Below are 25901 nucleotides of genomic sequence, written 5' to 3' on the forward strand. Positions count from 1 at the left end.
GTTACAAGAACAATTTCAGCATTTGGAACTTTATTTAACTTTAAATCACATAAGTTTGCAATGTAGTAATAGTGGTTTTATTCAAGTTCCAAAATATTACGTCAGTTGGGATTAAAACCCACAAGTAGTTAAACAACAAAGATTTCCTTTGTTAAAATGAAGCCAATACTACTGTGCGGTCACTGGCCCTTCATTTCCTTACTAAGTAATTCTCCAGTGTTATCGGAAACCCACGGAAGTTGTTTGCAGCTGTGCCCATTTCCTATTTCACTTCAAGTCTCCAAATCAGATAGATACACGCACACACAGAGACACACACAGATGCTGCTTTAAAGGTTACTGAGTAAAATGCACAAGATACAGTTAGGTACTGAAATGAGCTGTCATTCAAAGCTTCTGCTGAAATGCCCTATTCTAATATTCTTATCTAAATGGACTAACTGCTATACCACAGGATTACTACTTTTGTCAAAGGAATGTCCATAGCATTCTCATAATAATACTGAAGTGCTTCACATACAAATTAATGCACCTTTACAACACTCTCAAGCAAATAGATCATGCAATTATTTCTGACTTACGCCTGCAAAGCCTAAGTATGGGAAAATTAACAACTCAAAATTAATTCTGCTGTTCTCCTGTCCAGGTTGTGAACCAAAGTCTAGTTTTCAGAAGGAAGCATCACTTTCATACCAAGTTTCATTAAAAGTGAGGAAGCTATACTTTTGCAATAAGCACTTCCGCAAAGCTGACTCAAAATTGTTATATGGAGTGACACCAAGTACCTCCCTTCCTCACTTGCTATTATTGTTTTAAACTTCTAAAATAAGGCATGACTTCTCGAGAAAGTGTTTTTTACTACCCAACCCTGATTCCCTTGCCAAGCCAAATCTGGTTGGTACAATAAATATAACAGAAGTCCTGGGGAGGTGGAAAGGAGCATACCAATTGGGCAAAAAGATGAAATTGTTTCTAGTCCAAATATATGGGCAAGGCAATTCAAAAAGAGTATAAGGGTCTTCCCTGGCCCTGTATGAATACCTGTTTAGGATTCCATTTTCTTGCTCAGTAATACTAAGGAGAGCTGGAACTCTGCACTATGCAAGCGCAGATTTTGCCATTGTAATGCTGACACTGCAATTTGCAAGTCAGTATAAGCTTCTTTCAGCCATCTTAACTCAGCAATCTTTGAGATATTAATCATACAAAATCTGTATCTTTAAGTAGCAGCCATACTTTAAAAACGCAGCATGGCAAAACTATTACATCCATATGGACACTGATACAGAGTCTCAGGGAATTGTTGTCCTTTTGCTTAGAGTTCAGCCAAACGGCTCTAGTTCTGCAGCAATTAAGGATGTTCCATTTCCATGTTTTATGACTTTATATGACTTGTTGAGCTGTTATTGTTGGTCAGTTAAAGGTGAATACCTTTCCTTTAATTTCACTTGATGCTTTTGCCATCCCATGATTTAAAGAATAAAGACAGAGGAAAAGTACGAAACACAGAAAACAATGATTGAAAAAGAATTTAGTTCACAATGTCCTTCTGGGGAACTGAAAGTATACATTTTAAATTGGGGAGCTAGTTTGCATACTACTCTTAAAGTTTTTACTGGGTGAACAAAAAGCTCATATTTAATGCATGCCCCACTCTCCTGTCTCAGACAGAAAAAAATTACATGTTTTAATTAAAAGCTTTTAGTAAAAGGAATACAATAACTGCCTCTCCAATTGACACTAATAGACCCATTTCTAAATGGTTAATCCAAATAGATTAGAGATTATATAACTATAATTCATAAACTCATAAATGTACACTTATATACAATGGTATTGTCAGCTATTACCAGCAGACACCATACTAAGTACATGTTCCACTTTCTCAAAAAATTACTGCAATCCTACTATCAGCTGCCATGCTTCCAATACTTCTCCTCAAAAGCAAAAAAACCAAATTAGGATATTATATAATATGAAAGAATCAAAGGTGGGGAAAAAATCTAAATTTGTCCACTTAATATGACTGTGTACATGTTAAATAGAAATATTCAGCACTTTAATCCAAACATTACCATATTCAATTGTATTTTGTAAAGACAACCATGGAAGTTACATCAGTGATACGTAAAACTTTTCAGCCCTACAATTAGATTAGAATTGAATCACTCACTTTTAAGTGAAATAGCTCATTACTTGTTCCTTAAAGTATCATTTTTTTCTGTCCATTTCATTGCTTTCTTGGACAAAACATATCCAAATGCATCCAATGAAATATGGAAACTAGTAACTATGAGTATTTTGATAATTAAGATTCAGTGTCTTTGATCTTGTTAAAAGGTAATTTCAAAAGAAAAATATCCTAATAGCTCACAAGCAAATAAACCACCACCACAAGAAACAGCAATACTACTACTTTCAATTATATGTACCAGAAAAAGCACTGTAAACTGTGAACTCCAAAGCACAAATCCCAGAACTTGTTTACTGTTATAAAAACCTTTGCTTTACGTGAGTGTTGCTAAATTTGCAATCCTTTTCTGAGCCTCAGTGCAATAGCTCTACTGTTAAGTGCTGGGATTAACCACAGAGTCCCAGGACGTGTTCGGAATAGCTAACAAACTGTGTTCAACTCCAACATGAGTTGAAACTTTTCTGTTTTGTCACTTACTTCTGTATTTAATTACAATCTACTTGGCAAGAAGTTATACACATAAAAAGTAGTTACCATAACTTACATGTTTGTCTACAGTTGGGTTTACATTGAACATGAAAGTTGTGTGATTAATCTTTGTTCTAATTCTTTCCTGCAAATAATACAATAATTGTTTTTATTTTACCTGGACAGCCCATATGTACAGCCATTTATTTTCATTACATGGAAACTCCAAAGATAAGGTCAATTGTATTTCATTTGCTTTAATGAAAGGTCAAATATATGTGAAAAGATTACAAAATGTCCTGTGATGTACTGTGTTATATATCCTGCTCCAAGAGGTGAAACAGCATGCAAAGAAAAACTTAGCAGTGTTTCTTTAACTGAGTTTTTTTATAATTATTTAAAATGTAAAAAAATGTTTTGAAGTGTCAGTGAAGATTTACTGAAGGTGATACTTGGAAACTGATCACGGTAAGAAGGATGCAGATACTACTTCAGTTTAAGTAGTATTTTTGAGAATCAAGACTTTTGAAATCAGTCAACAATTCTTCTTATGAAAAGAAGTCTCTTCTTTCTGTGAAAGAACTATACATTACAAAGGTCCACATCAGTCAGTTTCTAGAAATTCAGTATTATTGTACAAAGACACACACATCTTAGCTTGGAGCCCATAAAATTATAGAAATTAATTAGCTAGTTCAGGAGAACAGAATGCAGTGTTTCACTTGACACACATTACATGTAAGTTGTTGCTATTTATAATCTATATTACTATTATGAGTAGGTTCTAGAAATGGACCACAATACCACTGCTTTAAATTTTATAAAGAGAAAGAAAACGATGGATCCTTGAGATGGAGAAGAAACAATGACACATTACCATCTAAAACATACTTTTAACATTCACCACATATTTTAACACTACCTTTTACTTGACTCAGATCCCATTTCAGTGGCAATTTGCCTTTGGGGATGCACAGCAACACATGCTTCTAACTCTTATTGCCAAGTTCAATGTTACAGTGGCATACAGTGAAAGACTTGATTCATATTCCAGCCCTACTTACCCCGGGGTTAGAAGGGAAATCTGGGGCCCTGTGAAGGTTTCTCTTCCTTTGACAAACACTTTACAGTGCGATAACCTCACAAGGTCCAACAACGGTAACATACCATAACATAAGCAAATAAGACAGAATTTGATCTCTTCAGCTGAGCCTTATTTTAATTGATCAAGGGAGATAAAATACATTGTGTTATAACTAGAGTAATAACTAGTGTCTTTTAAAGTGTTTTTTCCACTCCTTAACATGTCAATTCTAGTGAAAGCACTTTCACTCCAAAAAAGACCTATTCAGGTTAAATGTATTTTATTTTCAGTTGACAGAAGAGAGACTCGGGAAGTTACAAACCTGGTAACTTCAGTCAAAACTCATCTTGACCCCTATGCTACTGCCCACTGCAGACTGACAGCTGCAAACTGAGCATGTACAGCAAAAATAGTACAGCCCATTACACTGCATGAAATCATGGCTACTATTTAATGGGAAGACAATACACTTGAGTTAGCTATTTAATATCTGTTGAACTTACTTGAGTGCACTCTGGGAAAACAACACAAACCACTCAAAGAGGATTCCCTTCTCTGCTCTGCCCATGTTTTCTCTTCCCCTTCTGCCTACGTTTAATATGTCTATATTAGCATGTAAAAGTAGTAGACACCAACGAAGGGTGTCAATGAAGGTTGATATGAATGGTACGTGATAGGTGAATACCTGCCCCTGTGACTTTAATTATATTAGGGGGTAAAAAAAGAGTTCTATGGCTGAATGTAAATCAGAGAGAGATTCTTTTCTTCTCAGTGCTTGTGTCCTGAAACACAATTACTTCATTATTTTCAGTTGTCCTCTTTTGTGTTTAACACTGAGCTGAGAAGGACTGCCCACTTCTACGGTATGCATGCTACAATAAAGGCAGGTAAGAAACTCTTGACAGAAAATCTTTACTACTTTTCTATTAAGTGTTCCTTTTCACTTCACCTTCTAGCGTGTTGGGCTCCCTCAAGGTCCCTTTCTAACATAAATGAGATCGGCAGTAAGCTACTGACATGGAAAACTACAAACTCTGTCTGAAGACAAGTCACAATCTCCCAGTGCCCAAATTCTTCCATCCATTAAATAGGAATAAAGATGTTTCTTTATCTCAAAACTTCAGCAAGGGAGGCACGCAAGTGCCTTTTTTCAAAGCACGTTTTGGAAAATGCTGCATAATGATACAGAAAGCAGAAAGGGATAGGAAAAAAACGGAAAAAAAGAGGAAGATAAAACGAGCTACAGGAAAATTAAGGACAAAGCAACCAAAAATAGCTGGTCAGTTATATACAAAAAAGAGCAAATGAATGTAGGTAGTGTTTATGTTGACTTTCAATTTGAATACTGCAGTCACTTAGTTCTTTCCAGGCAACTCTCAGGCAATTTTATTCCTATTTTTATCAGTATTAGCAATGAAGACAACAAGAAAGATCAAAGCAGCAAGCAAAAAAAATCTTTCCAAAATCTTTTCAAAATCAGAAATGGTGAGAAAGTAGAAAAAAAAGAAGGTGGTTTTTTTCCTTTTACATCATGTAAAATGAGAGAAAACAGAGACACAGAGAAAAACAAAAAATAAAGCACACAGTTTAGACTGCAGTTGAATTTTTATTGTATTACTTCTCAGGCTGCCTTTTTTATAAAACCAACACTCTGTAAATTTAGTATTCAGATTCAGGCTTTAACTATGCTAAAGATCTTCTCTTGCTATAGCCATTTCATATGTCTCTCTTGGCAGTGCCTTCACAAGCAGATGCAGCACATGCTGACAAAGAAGTTATTGTCAGAAATAACCCAAATAACATACCTGTGTTTGCCCTCAGAGCTTTGCTGACACAGCAATTACAGCTGATAGAGCACATAAGTCTTTCATACCTTGAGATGAAATAACTCTGAAAGAGAATGAAGGCCATAGTGCCAACCCAGCCTTCAAAACATACTTCTCACTCCATTTCTGCTCCTTTGAATCGCCCTCATTCCCTCCATGAATGAGCAAGAGTTAAATTGATAAGGTTTCTATTGCTCCCTTGTACTTACTGGGTTTGTTACAGATTAAAGTCATTCTCTACACCTTTACAGCACTTCTAATCTGAAAATCTCTGAATTGTGAGAAAAAAAATCTGGCTGAGTGAATCAGAAGCATCTCTCCTAATTTTTTCTGTGAAATAATATCTAAACACAACAAACAAAAAGCTAAGCAGTGCCCAAACCAGTAAAATATTATTCAAATAAAAGCAAGCTCTTCCTTACTGTTAAAAAAGATCTGTGGGAAAACCATCCAGTATACGTATTACTTTTTCTACACTCATTCAGAAGCAAGGCATGGTAGGCAACCTTTACAGTGTTTTCGAAACTGCTGTGTCGCTGCAGTTACGACTGATTATTTGTTTCCTGTATCTCTCCCCTACACACATTTCAGTGTTTACAATTCAGGTACTAAAAGGTTATTTGGTTCTTGTATTTGTACTTTCCTGTTAAAACCTTGGTGTGTTTTTTTCTGAAGCTTTCCAAACAACCACTGAACCACTCTTTCTTTTCATTACATAACAACCATTTCTGAAAATTATCATCCAGATTTTGTTTTTCTTACGCCAGCAACAATTACATGAGAAGAAAGTCTCTTCCGACTATGGGACAAGTGAGTTTGATGCTAATAAATGGCTTATTTTACATAGACTATCTCCCCACACACCAAAAAAAAAAAAAAAAAAAAAAAAAAAAAAAAAAAAAAAAAAAAAAAAAAAAAAAAAAAAAAAAAAAAAAAAAAAAAAAAAAAAAAAAAAAAAAAAAAAAAAAAAAAAAAAAAAAAAAAAAAAAAAAGCCTGACACAAAAGCTCTGCATGAAGTTTTGAAGACTGAGACTGCTAAAACCACTTTGGATGAAACTAAGCTAAAATATATATTTTTCCTGCATATTTACTGCACTACAAAAGTAAATGGACGTTGACCAGTCCAGAGTGGAGCTACTCAGAACTAAGCCTTCACAAAACATGCATGATGTTGTTGTCAAGTACTTTGAACCAAGTGCTTCACTCTCAAATCCTCTTCTACATGTTTGTATAACTTACTAATATTGGCACAGCCCAAGATATCAGGTTAACTCTAACTATTGTGAAAGTTTGTTTACAATGTTAAACCAAAGACCTTAATTTTATCTGATTTATGTACTTTTGGAAATATACCAATTTATTAATACATAAAATAAAACACTGTATTGTACTTACCAGTTTTGGGGTTTATTGAAAAGAACCCCTGTGGATTTCCACTTGTAATCTTGTAGGTTAATTTTTCACTTGAGCTAGAATCTGGATCAAATGCCTCAATCTGAATAACAGATACATCTTTAGGGGAGTTTTCCATGACCTCTGGGTAATAAACTGGCTCTGTGGTCTGAGGAGCATTATCATTAACATCTCCAACTTCTATGTAGATTTCGATGAAAGATGATAAAGGCACAACACCTTGGTCTGTTGCATAAACAGTTAACCAGTAATGTGAAGTAGTCTCACGATCCAGGCGATCTGCAGTCTCAATAATACCTGTTTAACAGGAAGAAAGAGAAGTAGAAAATGCCCAATAAATATGCAGAAATGTATAAAAACAGAGTAAGCAACAAGTTTAAGTAAATGAATAAATAAAAACGAATACAAGTTCAAAATAATCACCATTGATTCTACAGTTTGTGTTAATATTTACAGACAAACATATAAAGGCTAACCCGAAGCTAAAAGAAATAAAATAACAATTCTCGGCAACTATGCATTACATATTAAGTCAATAAATTACTTGATTTCCTTTCCAAAATCCTTTGAAATTTATCAGAGTAGTTAACACTATTTATAAAAATTATTTTGCCTAAAATATTAAATCTAATGTGTCATTCACAACCTTTTGGGACCTGAATGACCCTCTTTACTCATCAGTGATTATAGTAAATTTTATACCAAAATAAACCACCTGATTGAGATGCCAAGTTCTTGAACTGTTTACCATTACACATATTAATGAGCAAATAGTTAAACGTGAAAAATTGTTATGTATGTGCTCACATGAATTATTCGACTGAACTTTCTTAATGTGCTGATTTATGTTCACTCAAATTTCACCAAAAAGAAAATAAAAATTAATCTTTGTAGTATTAGGACTAACTAATGGCTGCCATTACTTTGGCAATGGAAAGCAGCAAAAAAGAGCAAAAATCTGCTCAGTCTTACACACATAAAATTACAAATTAAGGACCAGCTACACAATTCACAAACCTAATAAAAAAATCTGTGCGCTGAGCCAATAGGAGATTTTCTAAGCCAGAACTCACTAAAGAATTTATCTACTGTGAGGAAATACAACTTTATTTTTATGAGCAGCTTACTCTACAGGTACAGTCGTAACATGCACTTATCAAAAAGGTACATAACGTGGTGTAATTACTGTGATGGGGGGAAGAATATTAAATGGACTCATTGAGCCATGGCACAAAAAACTCCGATCCAGTCTCTCCTACAGGTTGTCTTGGTTTGAGATTTTTTTTTCAACAGAACTTAAAATCAACCTGATACATGCCAGGATGAGGAACAGAGCAAGCCCTCGCAACCACTTCAGTGGAAATTTTGAAGGGCTTTGTCATGGCTCTAACTGTTTGTTATACTGACGCACGGGCCTAATCGGGATTGTAGCCAAGATGAGTCAAACTATCACCATGACAGCAAGTTCTGGACTCTGGATAAAGCCATATAAAGTGACTATGCGTGATGTGGCACTTCTTCTGAGCTCATTTACTTCACACAGATACCTATCTATGTTTATATGTATACTCCCCATCAGTAAAACAGGATCTCAACAAAACTATGCCACTGTGTTTCCATAGGAGTTCTTCAGGAAAGGAATTAACTTTAAGTATTGTTTTTCATACACTACAGATGTGTTTTTTTAATGCATTATACTGGCTGAGCAAAATATTAAGCAATTACTCATTTACTCATTACTTGTTTGCCTTGTGGGAAGGTGCATAAAGGTCTGATAAGGATAGTTTAAAATTTTAATATGTCAATAAGATCACTTTAGAAGTCCTGGAGGGAATAGAATCTAACGCTTAGACCTACAAAATACTCATATATAGCATTTCAAGTGACACAGCATTACAGAACTACCACCAGATGTCAGTGTGGAAATTGGTTTAATACAGTGTCAAAGGCTACAGAACCGGAATAAAAAGGAGGAGCAATGCATTTTCAAAAGATACATGCATTACATGCAGTCTATAAAAGTTTTCCTGAAAGTCAACTAGCAGCTTTGTAATTTCCATTTTTATTTTTTGCAGAGCAATATCAGCAGCAGCTAAGGTATGGTGTTAGTTAATATTGATATTTTACATTTCCAGTCTCTCTGTCTCAGTATTTATTGATGACAGTTTTACTATTAAAATAAACAAAAAAAAAAAAAAATCCTATCCAGTAGTCACTGGATTTGTGCTCTGGTTACCTGCACAGTTTCTGCATAAGTTTGCCCTTAAAAATGGACACACAGCCTTGAGCAGCCAGTTCCCTGGATTCTACCTTTGTAACTAACGTTACACCTTTTGCACCTTTCTAGTTCAGCCAGGAGACTTGCTTAAGAGTAAATAAATTTGTTACTTACTGTGGCCTAACTTCTAAACCTAAATGCTAGATGTGGCATACAAGTACTTCATCTTAAGTCTGGGTGGACTCCATGTATGCCTTGGAAAATCCTGTAAAACCTTCATGTCCTACCAAACATAAGACTTTTAGCAAAGGCTGCCAGCAATGCTGCTCTATTGCCTGTGATTCGTGCAGAAAAGAGTGGGCAGGCTTATGTGCTGAACAGAGCAATGTTTTCATTTTACACGTCCTGCTTTCTTAACAGTAGCTGCATCAGAAGTGGCAGATTAAGATAGCCTTGACTGATTTTAAAGAAAGATAAAAAGAGACTTTTGTGGAAATGAAGCTCTCCTCCTGCAATCTGCTCACCTAACATTTACAAATTCTACTTCCTTAGTTATCAAAGCCTACCTCAAGGAAAAAGAAAACCGAACCTATTTTGCTTTTGCAGAGTATCAGTTCTCAAGTGTTCATTCTTTTAAGTCACATACTTCAAAAGGGATGAAGGGGAAAAAAGTACCATACCAAAAATAACACTATCTCAAAAAGAAATATGTGAAAAGACTACAGGGATAGTGACTAATAGGATGATACAGCACACATGGGCACATTTATCTTTTGGTTACTTTTTAATTTTAAATTAGATCTGCATGTATAACGTTATTTCTGTATATATTACATTGGCTTTGCAGTAATGTTCAATGAAATAATCTGATGGACCAATGAATGATCTGATCATCTGACCACTGAAAAAATTATGTAACACAAATCTTTATCCAGTAGGGCAGCTCTGTTTTTCAGAATGTCTCTGATTTTCTACAGGGTCACTCACACTTTAGCCTGCATTAGTCCAAGTAACATGAAATCTCATTATTTTTCCATTTTTCTGACATCTCTCATCCAACAGGTCCTGAATTGGTGGATGAACATTTTAACTCTATATGCTCTTTATAATTCCAAACTGAAATAGAAAGCATCCAGGAAAACAATTTTATGATCAGTCAGCTATGCAAAAATATCTACCTAACAAACTGTTTAACACTTTTTTTATGAATGAACTTTAGAGGCATAAAGGGTACTTAAAAAGCAGTTTAAAATAGATGGAAGTAGACAGGTATGTGTATGCAAGTTTGAAAACTTGTATTTGCGGATGGTCCATCCCTGGCAGTGTTCAAGTCCAGCTTGGATGGGTCTATGAGCCACCCGGTGTAGCAGAAGGTGTCCCTGCCCATGGGTGGGGTATGGAAGTAGATGATCATTAAGGTTCTTTACAACCCAAACCATTCTACAATTCTATGATTATTTAGAGATGGGCATCACAGGTAAGTGGATTACTTAGAAAATACCAAAAATGAAATCTCAAAATAGCATTCCTGCATTATAAAAGCTACGCAAAAGGGAACAGAAAGATAGGGAGCAAAAAATTTGCCTTCACCCCTCACACACTGAGGGGGGTGGAGGAAAGGCCACCACACCTAGTTCTCCTTCATCACTCAAAGCTGCAGGAACAGTGAGGGAAGTCATGGATGGTCTATTAATATGACTCAACTTTCTTCCTGTTGTTTCCACCCAGCAATAAAATGGAATAGATAACAATCCAGTACATGCATCTAGGGGTGGGGGGAAGCTCTGACTACCAAAACTCGAATTTCTTCTGGTTCTACATCAGCATTTATGTTACAACACACAATCAAAACTAAACACACATAACTGTATGGAGTACTTAGGAGCACTGCCCCCTTTAGTGCTACCCTACAATCCAACCTTACATCAGTAATTACGAAACATCATCCTACTGTCATTACCCTAGCTGAAATTGCTCCTGTTTCTGTAAGTTTAACACTAAATTTTTCCTGATTTTGCTTACGAGAACACTAATAACTTCATCTTTAATTTCTATGCAACAGTAATGAATACAAATGCACATAAACTTCAGTTGTCTACTATAGCTTCTAAACAACATAATCTCAGAATGTAACTGATTACCTTTTTTTTTTTAAACAGAGATAATGATCATTCTCCTGACAAATCACAGGTCTATAACCAGTCATTGGTTGGTATGTCAATTTTCTGCTTTTGCAAATGCTGACTATAGTGGTCTATTTTACACGTATGGGCAGCTCAAGACTGTATGCTGTCTGAAAGCCAGCACTCAGCACTCCTGGAGTTTATAAATTCGAAGAGAAATAATAGAACAGTTTTAAGAAAGAGTTTATTTGTTTTAATCTTGCAGTCACCTAGATCCATTAAAATGTTGATCCATATCATCAGTTTCAACAACATATTTTGACTCCTAGAAAACATTTTCTCTCTTTTTTCTCCCAGTGGTGCAAAGCACATTCAGGGCGTACAGTTTAAATGCCTCTATTATATCTTCAGTGCTGTAAAAGCTCAATCTCTGCTCCAATTCTTCTTCCATTCACAGAAAATCTTTAATCATCAAATTTCCCAACCATGCCCTAACACTGAAGCAATTTGGTAATTTTAACTTTTACAAACCATTTGCTTTTTATGTAGCAAGACAAGTAGAGAAATCCTATACTAAAGAATCTTTTGCAGGTATGGTAATCCCAAAAACTTGTAAACATTATTGTTCAAAAAATACAGTGAAGTGAGGACTTCAAAAACATTTTTCACTTGACTGGATATGCAATCTTGAAGCCTTTCAGGTAGTCAGGATAGAAAGAAATTTAAATTCGGTCGCTCACCGCCAGAGGGGAGTGCAAAAGTTGCAGTGTTTCTGAGTCATTGGAAAGGGTTCATCAGAGCTGATTTCATAATATTCATGTCTGAAATTTTAGACTACGTATTGTTTCCTCTGGATGCAATAGGACTTTTCTACCAATGTCATTAAAAGAAGGCAAAATTTTTAAGTGAATACTACAGAATAGAATTTGGACAGAACTTAATGTGGAGGAACAGAATTTTTTTTAATACAGCATATGAGGAAAAAATCAAAACTTTAATCCCACTGTCAACAAGAACCAACAATTCTTCCAATTTAAAATGACAACCCAAGTCACTACAAACAAAATCACTCTTAAAAACAGAAATAAAACACAAAAATCCATCTCAAATCTGACAGTCTTACATATGCCAATTCTATCTAATTAACAAATGCTCAAAGTATAATACTCTCAATTCCCAGGGATGATCCTCCTTAAGTGTGCTTATCCATGAGAACTCTAATTAACAATATTAATGATTCTGTAATGGAAATCAAAATCAGCAATCATTTCTCAGCAAAGCATGAAAATGCACTTTAGCAGAATTTGCCCTGAGAGTGACATTTGAAACAAACTAAAAGAAATCCCTGGTCTGGAACATGATGCTTGAAATCTGATTACAAAGTCAATTAATCTAACTTCTAATAAGCTGGGCAAATCAAAAAGCTTCTTCAGCTGCTTTAAAAGCAGTTGGGGGAGAGGGAAAGGCAGTATTTTAAGAATTTCATGAGCAAAAGTTTTGATCAAATATGACCTTCAATGAACAACCAATTCAAATCAAAGTTCTAAAAGCCAGCAGATTAAGCCTGTTATAAACACAGAGGCCCGCTGTCCCTCAATGGCACAAGTCTGCCAACACACCAACCCAGACTGCAACTTTGTCCTGAATTCTAAACAAACAGTAAGTCCCTGCAGGGAAAACTATCACTAAGGCCTCCACAACCTTTTGAATTAAAGATAAAATTGGGGGAAATGCTTGGCACATATTACAGTTTACCACTAGAATCTCTACTACTTCTAGATAAGCAGCATGTATTTTCCAGAAAGTTCTTAATATTCATGAAATTGTCTTTTAATGTGAACAAGGGTCTAAGAACCCACTAGCTCCCAGAAGTTTACAGTTCTTCTAGCCAAATTTCTGCTTTACATTTTGTGAAACTTTGCTTAGTTGTTGTTAAAACAAGGAAAGAATCACATCAGGCTTGTTGATTAGAGGTTTGGTTGTTTTCTTTTTAAAGTAAAATCTTATTTAATATAATACTGTCATATTTGGCTTCTAATGTTAAACAAGGCAGAACAGACAGTATTCAGGTTGTTACTAAAATCTCCACACTTGGACAGCCAGAATAGGCCAGAAAAACATAGACTATTTACAAAGCTGGTATTTTCCACTTAATTTTTATTTCTGCTAATCTTATTTAAAATAGTATCTATTCTAACCAATACTTTTCCTCTTAGTGCAAGTTAGGGGCAGTGCAGTTCTTCAGCACTCTCCAGATCACACACAGAGGACTTCCTTGGCAGACTTCTTGTTCCTATTCATCTCTTCTTATACGTTCTGTTTTTCTTAGATTTTTTTTTCTTAGATTATTACCAACCATGACATGATAAGTATTTTTCTACGCTGTATGAATACAGAGGCTATAGTGAAGCTGACAGGATTAAAAAAACCAAAAACACCACCCCAAAAAAACCAACAAACCGGGAAAGAGCATCTGGCATAGGAGAAGATGCAGTGCTTGTCTGCTTCTCAGCAGTCCCCCGAGGCTTTAAACAGGAACACATCCATACTCTTTTGTCCTCCTTTTCCCCCTGAGTAACTTCTAGAGGCACAGTCAAATCAGGACAGTTGGCAAGTGCAACACAGTGTGTTCCTGTGTGTTCCACATGAGGTTTTGGGGCATTTTTTCTCCACTATATGATTCTTATCAGAAATGCTAAGGAAAAGCAACATAACTTGAAAAAAAAAGTTAATTTATTAATATTTATGGCATCCAGACACTCAACATTAAACAGACTACAGCAGATTAGAGTGCACTATCTACAAGTACTACACCCATCTGTAGTACTAGCAAAAACTGCGATTCTAGTACTAAGTTTGGCCAGTGTCAGCTCAAATTTTTTCCACTTTTACAGCAATTGAAAAAAAATATTTCTGTGTTTCTGTTAACTTCTTAACTTTCTGATAACTTCTGGCTATCACTATAGTCTTGAAGCAGTGGCCGAGTACAGTCACAACCCTACATACCATTTCTGTCCATTGAAGATTTCGAAACATGTAACTCTACTGACCTGTGAAGAAAAAAATTACTTTTCCCCTGAGGCTGCTGAGCTACTGTAACTCAGGCCTCTACCAAACACCAGCGTGTAAGGGACAACTAAGCCTTAAGCCTACCATTCTTCTAAAGTAGCATCCCATGCTAATGTAAAAAAAAAATTAATATTATTTGATCAGTCAGGTAATAACCACTTAGTAAAACCAAAATGAAGACAGCACAGTATCACACCAGACTTAATTATACACAAACCAACTATCCTTAAGCAATGAAAATTCCAGGTATGTCCTGCCACAAACAACTATTCAGTACTTAAAATATCGGCGGAAAAGAACAGAATCTCCATCCTGTGAACTCTTGAAACAATCTCCAAAAGAAGGAATGGAATGAGATTCCTTTTTGCAAAAGTGATATGTCAGCTCGTCCACTTTATAAACATGTCAGAACGCCAAAAGAGGCACTGCACTCTTAACTCTTAAAATATTAAAGACGTGTGGCAGGCAGTGTGAACTTTTAAAAAGTATGTACAATCTCTTTTTTAAGAGAAGTAATATTTTTGACAAATAAACTGAGCTGTAAAACTGCTAGCCTGACTTTTATCACATGTGCACTTTGAACAGGAAGCATTATGTGATTAAGCCTCTATGGAGCAAAGTGAAAGAGCCACCCAGAGAAATATGATTTGCTCTTCAGCTGCATACCAATTTAAAGCTTATCACTGACAATGCAAGCTACTCACATATCAGACTTCTTGTATCTCAAGATTCATAGACTAAACTATACTGTTTCAGAATATAAATAATCCTTGCTTGAAGCCCCAAAGGAGAGCAGGAAGTTTTAGCAACCATTGCTTGCCACTTAATCATACATGAACAAGAGGTGTTCACCGCTTTTCTCTCTCCTCTTCTCCAACAGCATTAATTAGACACAGCTAGAAAGACTGTAACCTGGCAACAAACCATTGATATTGTGTTTTGCACGCCTCAAAGAATTCGGGTGACTTGTTTGCAAACATGTCTGAGGAACATGAATGAATCAGTTATGCACAATCTAGTCTGAAATAGTTTCATTTTTCCTATTTAACCACTCAGTGATTCTTCTACTTTGCCTAATCTGAATCTTAAATTAATACATTCTGATTTATTTTTTAAGTAATTTGGTGCCTTTACCTTTTACATGCATCCTGCTTAACTGTACTTTAATATTAGAAACAAAACAAAACAAACAAACAAAAAGGTAAACTAAAACACACCCCATACAAACCAGTCTTGAAAGAGTCAGTAACAAATTATATTTGCAGCTAGAGTCAAGATTTTCACATGCACCCCAAGAGTCTATCATCTAACATATGTCATCAATATAAACGTTCCTTCTAATAGTTACAGCTACTCACATATATTTTACAGCTTTTACACAATTAACATTCAGTAAGTTTCTCCACAGTGCTTTTAATGCACATATATATATATATATATATAACATTTCTTCTTTATAAGAAAGGTAATGAAAAGACTAATCTTTACAATTTTGGGTTCAGAGAGTGCTCAGAAAATGTTTAACTCATGAAAAGCTACAAAAAAGAAAGACTTAAAATAAGCCGAAAGTATACTAGAATTACAAGTCCTTTGTCAGCATCTATAAGGGCAGATTCTGGAAAACTTAATTAAATTTTATTTATAGCACTTTGAAATAGAAAGCTATACACATTTCAAGTTGTGTCTTGTACTACCAGCTGAGAAATCGTGCTTAGCTGGGACTGCTGAATAGAAAGCAACTCTTGTTGCTATTTCAAGGACAAATTGCTCCTTTTCTAACAAGTCAAGGCTTAGAAAGTTTCAAGTAAAATCATTATCAGTATCAGCAAGTTGATGGAACTGTAGCAGTTGCAAGACCTTCAAACATGACAAGTCCATCACTGCTTGCCCTCTTTCCAGTTATGGAAGGGGGAAGGGAAAGAACATCACTGCAGGTCATACTTGGTTTCTAGAGCACGGAGAACACTTAACAGAGTATAGGAACCATCATCAGCAAAACAGATTTGAAATTTTAACTAAACAAAACCAAACTGAACAAAGTAAAACCTCAATTATAATAAAATAATGCTGTGCTTTATTTGTCAAATTTAACTTCACTGAACTATCTGGATGCAGTGAAGTATATAGCCAAATCCAGTTTTGCAGCAATATCTAACTAAATCTGATATAAGTACAAGCTTTCAAAACCTCACAAACTCCACTTAAAAATCTATTTCAATTTAAACAATTTTTGTATATGACACCAATGGAACAACAGCACAAGCAGTTAGTGAAACAATCAGATACTATCAGTGTCCAGTCAAACCTATCTCACTTCTGTAAATGCACAAAAAGTTATCAATGCATTCGCTGTAAAACACTTTTTGGGGACAAAAACTTGGCATCCAGAGAGCCCAGCATGTGTTCAAATCCAAACTTTGACACGCATCAGTTCTGTGCTGATGAACATACAGCAGTAATTTGAATTATGTTCAAATGGAGGGAGAGAGGGTCACTATTGATCTCTGCTACATGCAGCTTATACACCAGGTAGGTACAGAGAGATTTGAAGAAATACAGAATATTCAACAGTTAAGAGCAGCTCTGCCTTAAATAAGCATCCAGAGATAGTACAAAGCAGCAAAGACGTGCATAGTTAAAGCTTTACACCAAACACAGACTGTATTTTAAAAAACTGAGAAAACACCTTCTTCACATCACCTTAGTTAAGTGGGTGAGAATAAAAAATGGGGGGGGGGGAGAGTTATAAATAATTAGATGCAATAACACTTCAACTTCCAGTTGCTACCACATTGCTTTCTGTACATTTGTAAACGAAAAAAAAAAAATCAAGTGTACAGAAAACACAGTATTTAGACCATATATAAAATGAAAAAGTTCTGAAAATATGTTCTTAAAATGGTCTACATAAAATATTATGCCTAGAAATTATGATTCAGTACTAGATAGTCCAAGCTACAGGCAATAAATCTGCAAAGGTCCACAAACATTGTTAACTTCCTTTCAGGAAGCTGGGGGGTTGGCGAGGGAGAATTTTCCCAATTAGAAGATCCCTGATGGGGTTACCTTAGAACTCAACTGATTACTTCCAGTTCAAAAAATCTTTTGGGACAATGGCAGACAGCTCCCATTGTCAGCCTCATTTATGGTTATTTTAATAGCTCCAGCTTATTTTTGTCAGCTAGGCTGCTTGTATGTCAAGTTTTTGGACAGGCAATGTAATTGCTATACAGAGGAACAGTACAATGTCGCTAAAGCTTAGTATGGAGAGACATAAAAACCCCCTGATGAGTACACATTAGGGAAATGAAATGTTAACTCCTATGTCAATAGGAAAAATTATTGTAATACAACCACATATGATCTATGTTTCTTTGAAGAGAGAGCAAGTTAAGCAAGCTTTGCTGTTAACATGAGCAGTCATTCGTGATTTGAGAGAAAGCTTGCTGAAAAAAACATGACTGAACTACTACATCAACATTAAAGCAAGTTTATAAAATATTAGTGAAAATGCAACAAACTGCCAGCAGGTTCTAGGCCAAGCTTGGCGGCTCTCAGTACCCACAAAAGCTTCTCTTACTGTGATACATGAACAAGGTTTGCAGGATCTGATGCAAGTCACTGCTCTGGTCACTCATCCCCCTTATTCAGGACAGGTTTTTATGTCCCAAGAAACACAATTACACAGTATTATAAAATCAAAATAAGAAACCATGTTTAAGCAAAATACTTTGGAATAATATTGTTACGCTATTCAGTCACCTTCACGACCAGAGAACTGAGACCATGAACAGAGAATTTCTCCTGAAATGTAAGGAATTCAGAAACAAGTGAAGGCTTCTACAGGTCTACTGTTTGTTTACTTATGAACATCAAAGACAAAGAAAAATTTATTTAATCATATTTTTAGAATGAATGCGTACTTGCCTCTGCATAAGAAATGCAAAGGATCAATTTCTATGTTCTTTAGTAAAGTTTATAAGCATTTCTTACATAAACACAAAAAGAAACACATATATGCTCTTCAGAACTCTGGCTTCACCCTGCAAAATCCCTTCGCTATCAGTCTTCTTAACACTAAGTAACTGCTGACAATGAATGTGATAATATTACCACTCTAACAATTTGACTGGGAGATGGGGAGCCCCTGAAGGGGAAATTCCTCTGCAAATGGCCCTAGGAATTTCAAAACTAACTGGAGTTGACAGATTAACCTAGGAACCCCTTAGGCAGAAGAAGAGGCTACAAGGAAAATAATGAGACGCATGGGAAGCCAATTATGCACAAGAGCAACACATTTAATTGTTCAGAAACTGGTTTGTTGATCCAGAAGGATCAAGCTGTTTAGACCTCTGCAAACTATTAACAGCTGGACAGTTCTGCAACAAGTACACTTTTTAAACTTTAGAGTTCATAGGTTTTGTCTGTAAGTTTCAAGGTTTAATGACCATCCTAAATATGGAAAATTGCTCCATGTATCCCAAGAATCTTCTTCCTGCATACACAGCATGCCTCTCAGATTCCCTTTTCGATGGCAATTTGAATAACTTTATCCTACCTTGAATTACTTCCACAAAAGTGGCACTGAAGACCCAGCGAGGCCAGGACAGCAGTCCTACCCTTCAGTTACAGCTGTGTTCCCCAGCAACACTGGCTCACGACTAACCCATGCGCAAAAAATTATCATTTAGCACAGGTGTGTTATTTACTCCTGTTTGTGCTTTGAAGTGCTGCAATTTTGCTTCCAGCTTTCAGTCTCCAAACTGTATTCAGTTGCAGAAACTGCTGGTTAACAGTTTCCAGACCAGCTCTGAGCAAGAAAAAATACTGATACTTATCACAAGGCAGGTAGCATGTTGAGGAATAGTGGAAATCAAGCTATTACTGCTGTTCATATTACTACACCAAGTAGCTATATGCACAATGACACTTAATTCCTGTCAACAGAAATGCTGCTCTCAAGCAGATTTCTGTGTACAAAGAGGAGCTGGTATACCTGTGGGCACATGAGCAAATCGACAAAGGCACGAGATTAAAGCATCTGGGATCCAGTGGCATCAAAAGACATTTTCATCCTTGTTCTGACAAAGATTTATTAACTTACAAAGTATTCATTTATTTATTCAGACTTTCCTTCTACTCACATATCCAGAGGGGATTCTATACTCACCAGTACCTGTTATATTAATTTTTTTATTAGCCTTATTTGCCTTTATATATGAATCAAATTAAACGCAAGGCCATAAAGAGAAACATTTCTAAACTTATCTGTTTTTAAGTAAAAACTTAAAGATAGGGGAATCATGAAGTCAAATAATTTTAGTATTATAAAATAATGTGCATTCTCTTTAGTTATGATTATTGTATCAAGTAAATAAGAAACCCTCCATTTTGAGCAAATTCTTTCATGCACACTGAAGAATCCATACCCAACAACCAAAAATGAAACTTTTAACTGGAAAATTAGAAATTACTTACCAGATGTCAAATACATTTATTTGTAAGGGCCTTGAATGCTTGTTGGGAAATATGTTCAGTCTTTATCACATAAATAATGGATAACTGCCTGCACAGTTTTAATCAACACTCTCCAGAAAAAAAAAAAAAATTACTAAAGGTAGCAGAAATGAATGCAAGTTAACAGTTTAAAAAACATAAAAATCTGGAAATTAATTTGCTTTATATTTATTGCTTACTAGTAAAACCTGAAAGCATTTGGACAAACAGACCACAGAGTCTCTTTGATAGAATTTCCTTTGGAAAAGCTCTTAATTATTCTCCACAGAAACACTTTTTGCTGAAGATAACTGCACCCTCTGTAACAATACCAAGGAGAATGAGTGATGTGAATAACTCTTTATATAACAATCCTTTGTTATAGAGCCATAATAAATGCAGATGAACTCTGTCTACACTAGTACACTTGGTGTAAATGAAAGAATAATATTATATTGTAGGTAAGTAGTAGACCATTTAGGCACAAAATGCAAATTGCTCCCAAACCACTTAAGATTTTTCCCTTGTTTAAGGAATTCACAGAAGCTGCAGTGACTAGATGGAGTTGCATCAGGTGACCTTCTCAAATCTCCATATCTGCGCACAACTGTTGTCAACAAAATATTCTCAAATTCTGAACGTTCTTGTGTTTGACTAGACTGAATGACTAAGTTTCTAAAGGATTTTTATCACCTTTTGAATTACAGACTTGGCATGGCATGTATTACTAACTCTGTTTCCTTCTATCATCACATGCTGGATCAATATTCACTCAAACATTTAATCCACATAATCTGCAGTAATCTTGCTCTCACTCTAATCATCACTCCCTTACCTTCTTATTAAACAATGCACATCAAAACCGATGTGTCACTTGAGTCAATGACAACTTGACAACTCATATTCCACTAACAGTTTTGAACCTTCTCACACTTTCCTCCTCTACATGATCTGTATCTGGAAAGATTAAAGTCAGTCCAAAATTTCATTGCAAAATTTCACCATACAGTATAACCATTTTTAAGCAAGGAAAAAGCTAATTAAAAGATTTTTTTTTTTTTTATATTTACAAGTTCCTGATCTGTGGGCTTCTGTACTTTAAAGACAAGTCCCCATTCAGAAGTCTGATCAGGAATGGTGTGAAATAGTTGCGATTATGAACTGCTTATATCTTTATCACTTTTTTTTCCTGAGCTATGTTATGCCTATACTCATATACACTCATTAACAAATTACTACCTCCTTTTGCATCTTTTTTTACATTAAAATGTTCTGGGCAAAACACAGGCAACCTAAATATTACTGTACTAGCCAGGAGCACAGGTAAAAAGCACATTCATATAACTGAACATCAAAGAAAGGCACAGGTCATTTTTCTATTTCTGATTAATCTTCTAAAATTGGTACTGTAATATTCAAGTACCTTCAAAGGGAACTATCATACCAGACTTCTTATGCAAAGGCACAGTCATCTTTCCTTCCCCCCTCCCAAAGTAATTAACATTCCTTGCACAGGCAGCTGGACATTTGTTAATCATTAACTGTTTGTGAAATAAAGACAGGGAGAGAAACTCTCAGCCATTCCTCACAATGGTACACAAAAAAATTCTGTTAGACAGAAGATACAGTGAATACTGTAAAATTATTTACAGTAACAAAAAGATGTATTATCATAGCACAATCAATATTTTGCTGAGAATATTTGTTTTTGTAAGCAAGACTTTCCATGTTCAAACCTAAGTAATTAACTCAGGAATTCAAGCAATAAAAAACCAGCATTTTCAACTAACACAGAAGGAAGGAGATATCTTTTAAGATGATGAACTACACTGTTAATCTCTTGGATAATAAAATAACACATACAACCAGAATTGCAACGGCAAATATAATAGAGGCATAACCAATGCACACATTCCAGTCTTATCTAGAATCACTTTGATTCCCTCTACCTTGCTTTCATTACAGGAAGGGCACAGCAAGGGCATTCCTCTCAGATCAAACAGAAAATTCCACACACAGAAGTTTCCACATGTCTGATTCGTTGCAGATTAAACTCTTATCATTAGACAGCAATCTCTAATTTTCATAAAGACAGGATATACCCTGTCATGGCAAATCTACAGGCAAAGGGGGGAGAGGGATTAAAAAAAAAAAAATAAAACCCCTATAGAATGAAGATATTTTCCCTAGGAAAGAGCTATGCATGTCACTCTCACAGCTTTGGAGAAATGGAGGGGACAAGGTACCAATCAACATAAAAGATTCAATATGTAAGTCCATGATCCATTATTAACTTCTTTGCACTGAAAGTCTTTCAAACTGAACTACCAAACTCTCTCTCCCTCATAAATACAACAAAGACTACAGGCAACACATATGAGAAGTCTGTATTCATTTTTATCACATTATTCATTCCCTCTGGATTCAATTTTAGCACATTATGTTACATATCTTAATTTCTTAACCACATGACTGAAGCAGTTCTGTAATGCTCATGTACATTACCCGTACCATTAAAATCAGAAAGCTATTCCGTAATTATGCTTTTTTTGCATTTTGAAATTTTAATAATCTTTTAATCCTTAAATCCTGAACAAAATATGAATAAGCGCGCTATGATCAGCAACTTCAAAACCAAAATGCAGGATCACTTTCTTGTGTATAGAGGTGGTTTCAAGTTATTTGCATCAGCAAAATAAAAAACTGCCTTTTGTATAAAGACCCAAAATGATTGATTTAAGAAACATGTGGATTTTGGAAGCAAATCATGTCAGTGGGGATACGTCTAGGTAGAAGATTAGGCAACAAAGAAATGGAATTACTGAATTTTCTGTGTGTAATCTGCCTCGCCATATAGGCAGATATTCAGTTCTGGTATCAGTGATACGACACTGACAAGTCTGCAAAGACACAGAACTCTGAGCTGAAAGAGCTATTTAACGACCACCACTACTGGTAGGCCAAGTCAACTCATATCCACAGCAGTTTGCTCTTTACTCCTATCAAAAAAAATGCAACTACTTATAAGAACCATGAAGATATTGATTATCCTTTTTCACAAATACTTTAGAATTACATGGAAGCAGCTACTAGAAGCATGGATAGAACACAAGGAATTCGGGGAAACCTCATTTCTAAATAAAAAAATTATCTGTTGCAGTCCTGCTGTTAGATTCTTCTGACAGTTCTGTTTTCCCAAAAATTCCTCTCTGATGGCACTGGAATGCTAGAGAATTTCTTTTCTTGAGCCACATGGAGAGCGATGAATTGAAAATTTATTTTTGGTCACGTTCAGATGTCCAGCATAATAAAGTCACAGATGTAATAAGAATGATACAGAGATTATGAAATGGACCCGCAAAACATAGTTTCAGCAAAGCCCAAAGTATTTTTAAATCCGAGTTCTAAAGCTGCAAATAATGTATGAAATAAATTGTGGAAGTTTGCCAAATAGTCATGTAGGTTTGTCCTTTGTTAAATATGTCCAAATGCTGTATGAATAAAGTCTAAAATCTTCAAAGAAAAGAATAAACATTACGAAATCATTTCAAGCGCCCCTCCTTTGACCTTAATATGTACTTCAAAAGCTCAGCAGATGCTTAGTAGGAAATAAATTCCCAATTTAACAGATGTACCAACAGTGATATAGCAAGATGCACCTTCCATAGCTTTTGGCAACCCTTCTCTTTTATTATTCCTCTGCTCACAAGTACTTTTCAAGTCAAAGAGAGACCCAAGGAAGTTAACAGGCCCTTAATATGTATTCTGTTGCCTGAACTGATTGCTGTTTATAAGGTAATCTTTCAGACCGCATGTGGCTCAGCTCAGTTCATTTCCTACAGAGACACAGCCCTCAGGCAGCTCCGTTTTCATCAAACCAAGTTGTAACCCAATCAACACCTTTCACAACAAAACAATCCCTTACTTTCAGCATGCCTGCAACAGAGGGGAGGAGCCCCAGCTTTTGTATGGGATCTCTATTTGGCAGCTAAGGTGATGCTTTACTCAGCGGGATACCTAAGAAAACTCTCAAACTACTTTGGAAGATCCCCCTGCCAACAGAAAACATAAGATGAATGTTTGTCTAAAACTAATTCACCTTTTTTTCCAAAGACACATTCTAAAAGCTACATTAACAAACTAATAGCACTTTGGAAGTTACCACCATCACAAATGCAAATTACATAATTTCTTTCTAGCCTAAGAAAGAAAAGTAATTCCCTAGCTCCAGGCTGCTCAGGACCTTGGTCCAAAATCAGGCCTCCTTAACCTCTGCCAAACTGAAATTCAACATTAGTTCTAAATGCCAGGCTTAGTTTGATGCACCTGAAAAGAAACATGAGTGTAACAGCATCGTATCACAGGTTAGCCCAGTGGCACCATTAATTTCAGACCTTAGACTGAATATAATCACATCCTCAGTACAGTAGTACAAAGTTGCAAACTGCAGTCAAGACCCCATGGTCCCTGCCAGGTTAACCAAGTAACCTGTTCTGAACTCAGGTACTCACATGCACTTGACTAAATTCAGGTATCAGGCAGCCAGTGTATGGTACCAGGAATCAAGCCAAATAACACACACACAAGTTAGTTATCTCCTAGGAAAACACTTTCTGGATTGCTTTCTGTGGATAGCAGCAAATTTAGGACTTGTCCTCAGTCAGATGGATAGTGGGTGCCTGGCTCTTACCTTCATTTCTTTAAACAGACACAAATTGTGCTGAACCGGGTCTATAATGCTTTTTAAAAAAAAAGTTTTTAAACTTCTCCTAACACTACAGGAGATCTAGGAAAATAAGAGTCATTATTAGTAAGCTGCTGTTACAACTATTTGTACTGTCTATGTGCCAAATGCCTCATTTTTAAAACCATAACAAATTGGTGGAAAATACATTTTAGTTGCATGAAATTTTACACAAATGTTTTTTTAAACTCAAAGTACTACTCAATTTAGGCACAGTTACTTTTTTTCTAAACATAAGTAATTTTTTATTGCACAATGGCATGAGTTTGCCTTTATGCCACTGAAGAAAAACACCATAAAACCAGAATGAAGCCATACAGATTATCATCTCAATCAACTTCACTCTGCTTTTCAACGTCATACTAAACACATGGAAACCCACTGAGTATCCTTAAGAAGAAAGCAGAAAATAATACCTTCTTTTACAAATAGCCTACTCAAGTTTTTTAATATCTGTAATTAACAACCACAACTATGCCTCCTCAATTTAAATTTCCCACACACATACAGTCGTCTTTCCCATCTTGCAGACTAAGCTAGTATTTCAGATGTGCTCCGTGTACTGCGTGCTTGACTATCACTGAAAATTATGGTTGGGAAGAGAAGTCATAAAAACATGGGATAAATGCTTAAAAAACAGGTTACTATGTTTGGTTGGAGATGGTACTGTAAGCAGCTTTACTATCTATTGTCTCAACAAAACCTTTCTTCTGGTGGCACTGTAGGAGCTTGACAAGGACTTTTCCCCAAAGGATTCACAGGAGTGCCAATGGAAGAGTTGAAATGCATAGATCATATCTCCCAGTCAAGTGAAGTTGTTCTCACGCTGCTCACCTTTCTCAATTCAAAACCGAAAGGAGGGAATGCCCAGGCAAAGTACAAAATAAATGCGTCACTAGAAAAAATACTTAATATATATCAGCATTAAAGTATTTTTCCAGAGCACTCAACTACCTAGGTAATCTTAACTTGTCCCCCCTTCCCCCCGCCCCTTTTTTTTTTTTAAATACTATATTATTTTCACTAAGCTCTTCTCACAGAGAAAGCTAGGGGAACAATATTTCTGTATGTCTAACCTAAACTGATACATGTTTCCAGAATAAGAACAGCTGTATTTTTTACTATTATTTAGCATAGAAAACTAAAATTTCTTGAACAGATATATTTCCAACATTTCTCAAAACACAAACAAGCAAAAAAAAAAACAACCCAACATATACTTTTATCCTGATACACACAAAAAATACCTCTCAAACTTGGAAAGC

General features: G+C 35.6%; 1 protein-coding gene across 7 annotated transcripts in view; it reads right to left on the reverse strand.

The window, feature by feature from the left end:
- The window catches only part of FAT1 (FAT atypical cadherin 1), a 105236-nt gene that overhangs the window by 60278 nt on the left and 19057 nt on the right, over positions 1-25901 (reverse strand). For all 7 annotated transcript variants that reach the window (XR_003572863.1, XM_027898663.1, XM_027898661.1 and 4 more), the window contains exon 3: positions 6969-7283. Coding sequence is in view for 6 of the 7 variants with exons in the window: in XM_027898663.1 (XP_027754464.1) it covers positions 6969-7283 (315 nt within the window). In the remaining variant the exon portion in view is untranslated. The remainder of the gene's footprint in view (positions 1-6968; positions 7284-25901) is intronic.

This window comes from Empidonax traillii, unplaced genomic scaffold (genome assembly GCF_003031625.1).
Source record: "Empidonax traillii isolate 1590-97213 ecotype Southwest subspecies unplaced genomic scaffold, ASM303162v1 scaffold613:size471213, whole genome shotgun sequence".
Lineage (NCBI taxonomy): Eukaryota > Metazoa > Chordata > Aves > Passeriformes > Tyrannidae > Empidonax > Empidonax traillii.